The sequence below is a fragment of the Bombina bombina genome, chromosome 2, assembly GCF_027579735.1.
Source record: "Bombina bombina isolate aBomBom1 chromosome 2, aBomBom1.pri, whole genome shotgun sequence".
NCBI lineage: Eukaryota > Metazoa > Chordata > Amphibia > Anura > Bombinatoridae > Bombina > Bombina bombina.
Window position 1 is genome coordinate 677,631,393 of NC_069500.1, and position 13,811 is coordinate 677,645,203.

Sequence of the window (13,811 nt, forward strand, 5' to 3'; positions counted from 1 at the left end):
GAATATTCGGAATTAAGGTAGGAATATTCTGATTGGCTGATGGAATCAGCCACTCAGATTTAGCTCGCATTCTATTGCTCGCATTCTAATTAAGGTAGGAATATTCGGAATTAAGGTAGGAATATTCTGATTGGCTGATGGAATCAGCCAATCAGATTTAGCTCGCATTCTATTGGCTGATCGGAACAGCCAATAGAATGCGAGCTCAATCTGATTGGCTGATTGGATCAGACAATCGGATTGAACTTGATTCTGATTGGCTGATTCCATCAGCCAATCAGAATATTCCTACCTTAATTCCGATTGGCTGATAGAATCCTATCAGCCAATCGGAATTCGAGGGACGCCATCTTGGATGACGTCATTTAAAGGAACCGTCATTCGTCGTTCAGTCGTCGGCCAGGATGGATGTTCCGCGTTGGAGGTCTTCAGGATGCTGCCGCTCCGCTTCAGATGGATGTCGATAGAAGACTTCAATCGGATGGAAGACCTCTTCTGCCCCGCTTGGATGAAGACTTCTACCGGATCATGGACATCTTCAGCCCCCCGCTTGGGCTTGGATCAGGACATCGGAGGAGCTCTTCAGGACCGATCGGTGAACCTGGTATGGTGAAGACAAGGTAGGAAGATCTGCAGGGGCTTAGTGTTAGGTTTATTTAAGGGGGGTTTGGGTTAGATTAGGGGTATGTGGGTGGTGGGTTGTAATGTTGGGGGGGGTATTGTATGTTTTTTTTTTACAGGCAAAAGAGCTGAACTTCTTGGGGCATGCCCCGCAAAGGGCCCTGTTCAGGGCTGGTAAGGTAAAAGAGCTTTTAACTTTAGTAATTTAGAATAGGGTAGGGCATTTTTTATTTTGGGGGGCTTTGTTGTTTTATTAGGGGGCTTAGAGTAGGTGTAATTAGTTTAAAATTGTTGTAATATTTTTCTTATATTTGTAGATATTTTTTTATTTTTTGTAACTTAGTTCTTTTTTATTTTTTGTACTTTAGTTAGTTTATTTCATTGTAGTTATTTGTAGGTATTGTATTTAATTAATGTATTGATAGTGTAGTGTTAGGTTTAATTGTAGGTAATTGTAGGTATTTTATTTAATTAATTTAATGATAGTATAGTGTTAGGTTTAATTGTAACTTAGGTTAGGATTTATTTTACAGGTAATTTTGTAATTATTTTAACTAGGTAACTATTAAATAGTTCTTAACTATTTAATAGCTATTGTACCTGGTTAAAATAATTACAAAGTTGCCTGTAAAATAAATATTAATCCTAAAATAGCTACTATGTAATTATAATTTATATTGTAGCTATATTAGGATTTATTTTACAGGTAAGTATTTAGCTTTAAATAGGAATAATTTATTTAATAAGAGTTAATTAATTTCGTTAGATTAAAATTATATTTAATTTAGGGGGGTGTTAGTGTTAGGGTTAGACTTAGCTTTAGGGGTTAATACATTTATTAGAATAGCGGTGAGCTCCAGTCGGCAGATTAGGGGTTAATAATTGAAGTTAGGTGTCGGCGATGTTAGGGAGGGCAGATTAGGGGTTAATACTATTTATTATAGGGTTAGTGAGGCGGATTAGGGGTTAATAACTTTATTATAGTAGCGGTGCGGTCCGCTAGGCAGATTAGGGGTTAATAAGTGTAGGCAGGTGGAGGCGACGTTGTGGGCGGCAGATTAGGGGTTAATAAATATAATATAGGGGTCGGCGATGTTAGGGCAGCAGATTAGGGGTACATAAGGATAATGTAAGTAGCGGCGGTTTACGGAGCGGCAGATTAGGGGTTAATAATAATATGCAGGGGGTCAGCGATAGTGGGGGCGGCAGAATAGGGGTTAATAAGTGTAAGGTTAGGGGTGTTTAGACTCGGGGTACATGTTAGAGTGTTAGGTGCAGACGTAGGAAGTGTTTACGCATAGCAAACAATGGGGCTGCGTTAGGAGCTGAACGCGGCTTTTTTGAAGGTGTTAGGTTTTTTTTCAGCTCAAACAGCCCCATTGTTTCCTATGGGGGAATCGTTCACGAGCACGTTTTTGAGGCTGGCCGCTTGCGTAAGCAACTCTGGTATCGAGAGTTGAAGCTGCGTTAAAAATGCTCTACGCTCCTTTTTTGGAGCCTAACGCAGCCTTTATGTGGACTCTCAATACCAGAGTTATTTTTATGGTGCGGCCAGAAAAAAGCCGGCGTTAGCTACGCGGGTCCTTACAGACAAAACTCTAAATCTAGGCCTATATTTTTTATGTACAATTTAAGTGTGAAATAGAGCCCCCATTTATTCTCTACCAAATCTGCATACCCTTTTTAAAATGTTAAAGGACCATTATAGGGGGGAAATTACATGATCTAATTCATTAGAGCATGTAATTTTATCACCATTGGCCCTTACAAGTCTATGGGGTAAATTTATTAAAGTGCGGACAGACATGATACGATGTAGCGTATCATGTCCGCATACAGCATACGCTGTCGGCATTTATCATTGCAGTAGCGGTTCTTGTGAACTGCTGGTGCAATGCCGTCCCCTGCAGATTTGTGGCCAATCGGCCGCTAGCAGGGGGTATCAATCAACCCGATCGGGTTGATTTCTGTCCGCTGCCTCAGAGCAGGCGGACAGGTTATATGTTTAACCTCCGCAAATAGGTTAAATACATAGATAAAGTAGTTAAAGTAATGCTAGGGACCCGCCGAAAATTAGCTGTTTTCAGCTAAATGTTCACTAGCTGAAATTGATGCCAGTTTCTGCTCTGGAAGCGCATAGAACCCCCTTTGCGGGGGTTAAAGGGATAGAAAGGTCAGAAGTGAAATGTGCTTGGATGCTTTTCAATGTGAAATAGAAGCATTTTTGCAATGTGCTTCCAGTAAAAGCTATTACTGTCTTTCTGTAGCATATGCACATATCCTGTGAGGGCTGTGCACCAGTATTCAAATACCAGACCTTCTCAGAGAGTTAGCAGTTGCTTCTATGACACAAATTAGGTCTTCACAGAAGCAAAACGCAGCATCTTCAGCTCTCTGTGTTTGAATACTTGTGCGCACGTCCTACAGATTATGGGTGTATGCTGCAGAAAAACTGCAATTACTTTTACTAGAAGCATTTTTGCTTATGGAAGTATAATAATTATTTTTCATTTATGCACATTTCAATTGTGACCTTTTTATACCTTTAAAGGGACACGAAACCCCCAAACTTTCTTTAATGACTCAGATAGAGCATGCATTTTTAAGCAACTTTCTAATTTACTTCTATTATCACATTTTCTTTGTTCTTTTGCTATCTTTTATTGAAAAGCAGGGATGTAGGCTCAGGAGTGTGCACATGTCTGGAGCACTATATGGCAACAGTTTCAAGAATTGTATCTTTTAGCAAGAGCACTGGATGGCAGCACTATTTCCTTATTCCTTATTTGGTATCTATTCTATACCATGGGAATGAAGCAAATTTGAGCATAAAAGTAGATTGGAAAGTTTTGTAAAATTCTATGCTCTGACAGAATAACAAAAGAAAATGTGGGGGTTTCATATCCCTTTGAACACATAGATTTGCAGGGTTAATAGTGATAAAATGACATGATATAACAAATAAGAGCATGTCATCTTTTCAATATACTAACCTCTAAGAATAGCTCAACTCCCCCAGCTGCCTCTCTCCCAAGCTCTGTTTTATTTTTATTTGTTTGGACATTAGGGATAATGGAATACTGTACCACCCACACCAGATACATTGAATAATAGTGGGTGCACCTGGTACTATTCCAAAAGGATTTAACTAGTAGGGCCTAAGCCGGCTCAAGATATTGTGCTGCCAGGTTCCGAGAATGGAATGATGCCCCCCCAGTAGTAACATTACTGATTAGCATATCAACCTACTAGCCTTGCCGCTGACCTTACTAAGCCTGCCTACCCGTATGCATCCAATGCTTATGCACAATTGTGCAATAAGTGGGAAGGAAGTTAGGGAAGAGATGCACCTTTCCAACCTTGAATGTCGCCCCTGACCGGTTTTGTGTCTTTGTACATAATGAGGTTATGGTGCTGGGAGTCTGCGACTTCCCCCACAGAGATAGAACACAGGAGTGTTCTGGGTTTAACAGTGACTGACTCACTGAAGTGCTGCCCCTTGTAAAGGGCTGCCTCGGTTCGTTGGACCCACTTGGTCCCATGGTTGAGCCGGCCTTGAGTAGGGCTACGTGGAAATAATTATGTTTTCATGCATGGTCCTTCTATATAAAGAAGACAGGCATAGTACAGGGAACAAGCTATGCTTTACCACCCTCACAAAGAAAACGTACAAAAATATTAAAGTTTTTGTTTTCTTACTTCAAATTTAGTATATAAAGCACTATTAAAGGGACATGAAACACAATTTTTTTCTAAGATTTAGATAGAGCATGTGATGTTAAACAACTTTCCAATTTACTTCTATTATCTAATTTGTTTTGTTTGTTGAAAAGCACACCTAGGTAGGCTCAGGAGCAGAAATGCACTACTGGGAGCTAGATGCTGATTTGTGGCTGCACATACATGCCTCATGTTATTGGCTCACCCAGTGCGTTCAGCTAGCTCCCAGTGGTGCATTGCTGCTTCTTCAACAAATGATACCAAGAGAATGAAGCAGATTAGGTAATAGAAGTAAAATGGAAAGCTGTTTAAAATGGAATTCTCTATCTGAATGATGAAAGAAACATTTGGAGTTTTATGCCACTTTTTAAAAAACAAAACAAAAAAAAAACACTTGGTAGATATTTATGTTTATCTGATGCAGAGCCAATGGAAGCTCCATTACACGTTCTTTTAGGGTTTGCATTAAAAAATGTATATTGTTTACTATCTCTTTAATTGCTAATATGCATGATCATTCATTCGCTCATATCTTAAAACATGATAAATAAATAAATATATATATATATATTAATATATTGTTATTTATATTGTTATATTGTTGTTTTTTTAATGAGACCAGGAAATGACTGTGTTGAAAATATGAACTGGGCACATATAGGAGACAAATAAAAGGAAAAGAATAAGATGTACCAGGGAAAATGGCCAGCATGGGTGCGTTCAAGAGTGACAAGGTCTCAAAAAAGAATCACGCGAAAATGGTGTAAAAAGTGTTTTCTGACTACTTTGGATATGGGTAATGAGGAACCTCTATGCAAAGTATCCCATGAGTTATAGGGTTGTACAAATTGTTTTATATATGCACAGTTTATGTCAGTAATAAAGTACCAAATTGTAAAATGCCTGTGTACAAAATAGGTGTTATTAATAATTGTCACTTAAAATCTCTACTGGGTGCGTTTATCTTAGCCAGTAAGGAGTAGCTAATTTAGGATTCAGCCGCTCAGGGCTTAATTTCAGGTGCGGCTGGCAGTGATTATCAGCAGCAGGCAGGGTAAAGTGGAGGGCATGCTGTCTGCACCCGGCAAAGGAGGCAATTGTCATCCCTGTTCCCCTGGGCCTAGCCCGCCTCTGCTAAATGGCTAGTTGTACATGAGTTTGGCCACAGCTCACAGCAGCCACTGTCTAGTATGTATCTGGTTTAGGCACTTTACAGCATTTTAAAGGATTCCCAGGTTACAGAAACTGGTATTTCTAGAAAGTGTAGAAATAGAATCTTTACCCAAAAGGCAAGGTATTTTACAGCAAATACAAGCCAAATATATAAGGGAAGTATATTTCAATTGATTCGAATCGCTCAGAATTTCAAAATGGTTTATGACACCTTGTAAACCCCTGCAACAAGATATCAGCATATACCCCATAGGGCAGGTGACATATTTTGCAAGTATTCTGAGGGGACATCTTATTTCTCTAAGCAATTTTTCCTGTTTGTCCATTCAGCAGAAATTCAAACCTGCCAAGGCTGAATAATAATTTATAATGTGCACCATTTTGCATATCTCATAATGTCACATACATGCCATAATATAATGATTATGCGAAAAGGGTTAACTTTTCCAGCATATTTTGCTGTAAAATATAACTCATATGTATTAATATGCTCAGTATATACCTTAAATTGTATACATGCCTCTGCCTGCCTGGCATCACTAAAGGAATTTATAAAATATGAATTTATGCTCTTTCTCTCAGGTTTTGTAACAACAAAAAAGGGGAGACTTAGACAATTTGATCTTTAATCTCTCCTTCACAGTATGAGAATGCGGATCTACAGTGTGATCTAAACAAAAGGCTCTAATTTGTATGCCACACCATCTGATAAAGTGACTTGACTGCTCTGGAATTCTGTTATTTTAGATGCAATATTTGAGATTTATCTGTTAAGTTCATATTTTGTACAGAACATGTCTTGGTCTTCACCTTAAACACTTTTGCGTGTGTATGTCATTTTTTAGTGATATTCTGTATGTATTTCGGGGTTGGTGACACATTAAAGGGACAGTGATAGTAAACTTGAACTGATGACTTGTATTTACAGAATTAGTGCCTAAAATAATGCTAACTTATTAATTTTGTTTGTTAGTCCCATAAAACTTGCCTAGATACCGTTTGTTTTTGTGCTTTTTGTAATCCTCCATCTGCCCCGCTCCTACTCTCTTTTTTTTACTTTGAACAGTTATGTCATCCAATCGGCATCCAATCAAAAGCAATGCCGTGTGGCTTGCTGTTTCCAATGTGGTGCAGTATATTATATATGTAAAACTTGCATGCGCTGTTCCCAATGCAGTGTAGTATATCTAGTTAAAACAGGAGTTATAAATGTTATGCACATGCAAGGTTTCTTTTAGACTCAGGAGTGCACATTGGGTATTATGTTCAATGAAGAAGAACATAGCAGTTTAGGAGACAGAGGGAAGGATGGCAAGTTTTCCCTTGGGACATTTTTATTGATTTACTATTGGTATTGTTTACCATCACTGTAATGTGTTTCAAATGACTTTTTATATCAGCACTAGAGTATAAAATGAATGATAAATGGTTCTTTTAGGGTTTTTTTGTATATAAAATTGCTCATTTTGTTCCTTGACACCACAACCCATTAAAATGGGATGAACTTGCAGGAAATCATATTGCCTTATTTAATCACTTTAAATACATTCATACATGCTTCCTTATATTATCTCTGTTTGTATACTTATAGATAACAATTGCAGAATTCCGTTGGTGCAATTCAGCACAGCACAAGATCGCTATTTTGCGTTCTTGTGCAACACGGCCCCCTACCCGCGCACAGGCAATCACGCACTGGCAGGAGCTGTCAATCTCCCCGGTCGGACGCGGATAGGAAGAATCTATCTGATGACCGCTGCTTGATAAATACTGACTGCAGGTTCTCTAGTGAGAACCTGCAGTCGTAATGCGGCGAACGACTTAATAACTTGAGGACCACTCAATGCAGTAGAAATACATAGTTAACAAGTACATAATTAAAAGAAAATGCAATAGCACTTACTTATTTGAAATAAGCAGTAAAAAAAAATTCTGACACATTAATTTTTTCTCCCATTTTCCGGCCCCTTGTAGTATGTGACAGACTTCAGCCAATCACAGACTAGTATACGTATACCTGTGAGCTTGTGCACATGCTCAGTAGGATCTTGTTCCCCATAAAGTGTGAATATAAAAAGACTGCACAATTTGATGATGGAATTAAATTGGAAAGTGTCTTAAATCTGCATGGCCTATCTGAATCATAAACATTTATTTTGACTTGAGTGTCCATTTAAGCATAGTAATTTTCAGTATAGGTGGAGATACCACAGGCAGCTCTATTATATTACCTGGCCTGTCATCCCAGTACTCAATGTACAGTATGTCTCCTCCAGAGCTGCCAGTGGTGCATTAGTGGGGACCTCTCAGGTTTATTCCAACCCAATGGCTATGGTGAAGCATGTGTTACTGTTTGTCATGTGCCAACAGAATGTTATGGCTGCCTCTGTCTACTGACAACATTTTGACAACTTTTGCTGTATTAGGAAATTTCTCCCTAAAGAGAGATTGCAGAAAATCTTTTGGCATGAAAAATAATAAAACATATTAAAGCTGCTTACATTTCACTAGAAACGAATACTGCAGTATTATTTGTAACTTTCTGCATGTTTTCACTGGCTGATAAGTAAACTACCTCTGATTTCCTGGGAGAGAGGAACAATTCCTCTACAAGTGTTACAAGAAAATTGGTTTAGTCAGGACAGCAACAGTGGTTTATTCGGGAAACAAAAAGCTGAATAACGTTTCGCAATGTGCTCTTTTAGACCGGACAAAGAAAAAAACTTGAACAAAGTGTCTGATTATTTTTTTTTAGATATATACCATCACCTTACTATCCAGCATATACTGTGTGTGTATATATATGTGTGTGTGTGTGTGTGTGTGAATAGAATCTGCCAGTTTCTCACCTCAATGCATTTATTTATTTATTTCTAAAGGGAGATAAAAAGCACATATGCAAGGTTAGAACCCTCACTCTCTCTGTGGAATATTAGTTACTCCTTTAAAATTTTTGCTGTTGATTAAGTAGATCATATTTAAAATTTTAACTCAATATCAATATTAAAAATTAATATTTCCTTTGCTTTTTTGCCATTAATTTAGAGCTCTCGTACCGCTCGCTCAGAGGAAGACCGCGATACCTTGTGGGACGCTTGGGGATCATGGAGCGAATGTTCACGGACTTGTGGTGGAGGAGCTTCTTATTCCTTGAGGCGGTGTCTAAGTAGCAAGTGAGTTTTGGTCATTGTTATAATAGTGTGATATTTATGCTTTTTACCCAGTGCTATTTTGCAGTTCATTATCCCAAATAATGCTTTCTGCATGCAATTTTAAACAGTTTTACTTCTATTGTTTTAATTTGATTTGTTCTCTTGGTATCCTTTGTTGAAAAGCATACATAGTTAGTATCAGGAGCACCAGTGCACTACTGGGAGCTAGCTGCTACGTAGCTACACATATGTCATTGGCTCACCTGATGTGTTTAGTTGGCTTCCAGTAGTGTATTGTTGCTCTTTCAACAAAGGATAACAAGAGAATGAAGCAAATTTGTTAATAGAAGTAAATTGGAAAGTTGGTTAAAATTATATACTCCTATCTGAATCATGAAAGTAAAAATATGGGTTTCATGTCCCTTTAAGAGTATTAAATTATTTTATTAATATTGTGTTATACACACTCTTTTTTTACCTTCTTTTAGCATTACAAAAATGTGGTCTTATGAGTAGCTTCTGCCAATAAGAAACCTGGCTTTGACATACTGTGATGGCAAATCATTTTATTACCCTATGTGTTTACCCTATTTAAAGGAACAGTCATACTGGTTGCATATCTATCCAGATGACTGAACTGTAATAAAATACAACCAAGAAGCCCAATTTTGCAAACTTATATGACTGACTTATATGACTTAAAGGAATAGTCTAGTCAAAATTAAACTTCCATGATTCATATAGAGCATGCAATTTTAAGCAACTTTCTAATTTACTCCTATTAATTTTTCTTCATTCTCTTACTATCTTTATTTGAAAAAGCAGAAATGTAAGCATAGGAGCCGGCCCATGTTTAGCTCCACACCTGGGTAGCACTTTCTGATTGGAGTCTAAATTTAGCCACTAATCAGCAAACGCTACCCAGGTGCTGAACCAAAAATGGGCCGGAAGCTTAAATTCAAATAAAGATGGCAAGAGAACGAAGAAAAATTGATAATAGGAGTAAATTCAAAAAATTGCTTAAAATTGCATGCTCTATCTGAATCATGAACATTTCCTTTTGACTAGACTATCCCTTTAAACGTATATGACTTAGCCTGACAAATATATAACTGCATTAGGTACACCAGTTCAATTGCTTGGTAACACAAATTGCTAATCAGCCAATCACATGGCAGAAACTCAATGCATTAAGGCATCTAGATGTGGTGAAGACGACTTGCTGAAGTTCAAACCGAGCATCAGAATGGGGAAGAAAGGGGATTTAAATGACTTTGAACGTGGCATGGTTGTTGGTGCCAGACGGTCTGGTCTGAGTATTTAAAAAATGCTGATCTACTGGGATTTTCACGCAAAACCATCTCTAGGGTTTACAGAGAATGGTCCAAAAAAGATAAAAATATCCAGTGAACGGCAGTTGTGTGGACGAAAATGCTTTGTTGATGTCAGAGGTCAGAGGACAATGGGCAGACTGGTTTGAGATGATAGAAAGGCAAGAGTAACTCAAATAACCACTCGTTACAACAAAGGTATGCAGAATACCATCTCTGAACGCACAACACGTTGAACCTTGATGCAGATGTGCTACAGCAGCAGAAGACCACACCAGGTGCCACTCCTGTCAGCTAAGAACAGGAAACTTAGGCTACAATTTGCACAGGCTCACCAAAATTGGACAATAGAAAATTGGAAAAACGTTGCCTGGTCTGATGAGTCTTGATTTCAGCTTCGACATTCAGATGGTAGGGTCAGAGTTTGATGTAAACAACATGAAAGCATGGACCCCATCCTGCCTTGTATCAACAGTTCAGGCTGGTGGTGTAATAGTGTGGGGGATATTTTCTTGGCACACTTTGGGCCTCTTAGTATCAGTTGAGTATCGTTTAAACGTCACGGCCTACCTGAGTATTGTTGCTGACCCTGTCCATCCCTTTATGAGTACAGTGTACCCATCTTCTGATGGCTACTTCCAGCAGGATAATGCACCATGTCACAAAGCTTAAATCATCTCAAACTGGTTTCTTGAACATGACAATGGGGCCGATTTATCAATGTCTGGCGGACATGATTTATCAATGTCTGGCGGACATGATACTCTATAGGCATTTAATATTGCACAAGCAGTTTCGCGGCAGGGGTCAATCAACCCGATCGTATACGATTGGGTGGATTGATGTCCGCAACCTCAGAGGCGGCGGACGAGTTAAGGAGCAGCAATCTTAAGACCGCTGCTTATTAACTCCTGTTTACGGTGAGCCTGAAGGCTTGCGCGGGAAACAGAGGCATTGGGGCCGATATGGACCATGTTTAAATCGGCTCCAATGGCCTCCACAGTCACCAGATCTCAATCCAATGGAGCACCTTTGGGATGTGGTGGAACAGGAGATTCGCATCATGGATGTGCATCCGACAAATCTGCAGCAACTGTGTGATGCTATCATGTCACTATGGACCAAATTCTCTGAGGAATATTTCTAACATCTTGTTGAATCTATGCCATGAAGATTCAAGGCAGTTCTGAAGGCAAAAGGGGGCCCAACCAGGTGTACCTAATAAAGTGGCCCGTGATTGTATATAATTTTTAAATAGCTGAAAACTACTTTACAACCCTGGTGACATTAAATTGTGGCCATTTGGAGTACTGCGCTAAGCAATTACTTAGTAGTTAGTTGCTGGTTTACACAGTTTGTGGTAGTTTGCAAAATACTTAGTTGACAGAATTTACTTTTTGGCTTTTCTAAGTTTGTTGAAAAGCAAAATATTTAGCAAAAAAGCATAAGGTGTTTAATGTCAACTTAAGTTATCATACTATTATTCATGCCCACGACATTCCACATACTGTAAATGCACTTTTTTTATTTACATTTTGACCTGCAGCTCATTAAGTATAATATCCATATGTTGTAACTGAGCACAACTTTCTATGCCTGCAGTTTTGTTGACAGAATAGATTTGTAGAGAATGGATCGTTTCTTTCAGAACTCAAGTGGCAATAACTGTCTAGAGGTTGAGGCTGCTCATGCTTTATATAGAGATCTGCACTTGAGAGGTAGACTAATTACTTTACTTACAGATGACAATGAATATACTGCAGAATGGGGATATTTTACATATAGTGCAAGACCTTATTGAAAAGTTTAGCCTGCTCCTAAAAGACCACGTTTTCCTTAAAAGTGCATGATGTCAAAATTAAAGTTTCATAGTTCAAACAGAACATGGCATTTAAGAGACTTTTGAATTCACTTCTATTATTAAATTTACTTTGTTTTCTTAGTATAATTTGTTGAAAAACATACCTTGGAGCAGCAATGCACTACTGGGAACTGGTTGGTGATTAGTAGCAACACATATGACTCTTGTCATTGGTTCACAAGTTCTGTTTTCTACTGGGAACTGGTTGGTGATTAGTAGCAACACATTTGACTCTTGTCATTGGTTCACAAGTTCTGTTTTAACTCCCAGTGGTGCATTTAGGGTTGCCACCTCAGCCATGTTTTCCTGGGCACTTATGAGTTACACATGTTGCAGGGTATGCAGGGCAGAACATGTATTGTGCCTCTGGACATCACATGAATAGTGTTGATGAACAGCACAATGCATAATCCTCCCTACACACCCTACAGCATGTGTAACTTACTTTAGCTATGTTCTTTAACTCTTTTGCACTGGAAAATCAACATATCTATTTGTTAGCAATAAGACAATTATAAAGCTCTTTTATGTCTCTTTAAAGTGTCAAGCACCCCTGTGAACACCACATTATAGATCAAATAAAAAAATAGAGCGAATAAAAAGGTAATTACTTGCAACAAAAGATTATAGCAACAAAAGATTATAGCTAGAAAAATTCATGAATTAAAGTCGTTATTTTTAAATAAAATTTTTAAAATTTTAAATAAAATTTTAATTTTAATTTTAAAAATTCATGAATTAAAGTCAAATAACTTGACTTTAATTCATGAATTTTCTAGCTATAATCTTTTGTTGCTATAATCTTTTGTTGCAAGTAATTACCTTTTTATTCGCTCTATTTTTATACAGTTCCTCCGCCCGCCATCTTTGCTCTGTGATTGACAGTTTTTCAGAACTGATTTTGCCAATCATTGTTTCCCCCCGGGGGGTTCATACCCCTTTTTCCTACGTCACAATCTCCTATTGCGCATGCGTTGAAGCCGATATTGTAAAACTCAGCTCAAACGCGCGTTCACGCTTCGCGCATGCGCACTAGGCTTAATCGGCAATAGCATTATTTACAACGATCGCATACATAACAATTGCAGTGCAAAACATTTTATGTCGTCTTTTAACGCATGCGCATTTCAATCTCTCCACGGGAGCTCACTTGAAGAATACGTATACAGCCGGTGGGACCGCTCTATACGTCACTGATGAGAAGAAGGAAGTAACGGATGGGAGGAGTTGGGCTTCAGAACGGGGGAAAGTTTGTTATCAAAATATATATATAATCAAATATTTAAGAAAAAAATAAATGTGGCGGTTTCACTAAGTATATAATAACAAATGATTAGGAGTAAGCTAAATTAGGAAAATTGACATTCACTTTTAACTTGTCATAAACAATACTTGATACAGAACACATACATTTAACTGCATTTATTTATATTGTCTTACAAAAAATAATAGGATTCTACATAATTTCAAATCCTCTTGCTCTCTGTTTTAAATCTTTTCTTCATGTCTTGGTGAATTGACAAGTGATTGCATACAATGGCTTTGGTTTTTGAGATATGCTTGAAAATGTGCAGTATAATACTAATGAATCCCTATTGGTATTAACCAATTCACTCTTAATGTTACATTATATTCTCCTTATTCTTGCCTTCACCCTTTAAAAAATGTTTTCATCAGCATGTTAATTGACCCGCTCACAGAAAGCAAAGCCTAAGGGAGTGAGATTAATTCTCAATCCAGATCATATAAAGTGTGCTACATACCTCCAAACAATTGCAGAAAGTGTGCTTCCAATAAAAGCAAAGCGAGGAAATTAAATTAGTCTAAACATTTATGAAAGTAAGACAGCAGCATTGTTAAGGGAGTGCCTGAGTTTTCTCTATTTGTAAAAACATCTCTTCATTCTGGCATACTGCACTGAAATTGGAATACTTGATTACCGTATAAAGTAAA

General features: G+C 37.9%; 1 protein-coding gene across 1 annotated transcript in view; it reads left to right on the top strand.

The window, feature by feature from the left end:
- Nucleotides 1-13,811, top strand: part of LOC128649393 (ADAMTS-like protein 1) — a 466,596-nt gene that overhangs the window by 82,843 nt on the left and 369,942 nt on the right. The window contains exon 2 of the mRNA XM_053702643.1: nucleotides 8,560-8,687. Within this exon, the coding sequence (XP_053558618.1) occupies nucleotides 8,560-8,687 (128 nt within the window). The remainder of the gene's footprint in view (nucleotides 1-8,559; nucleotides 8,688-13,811) is intronic.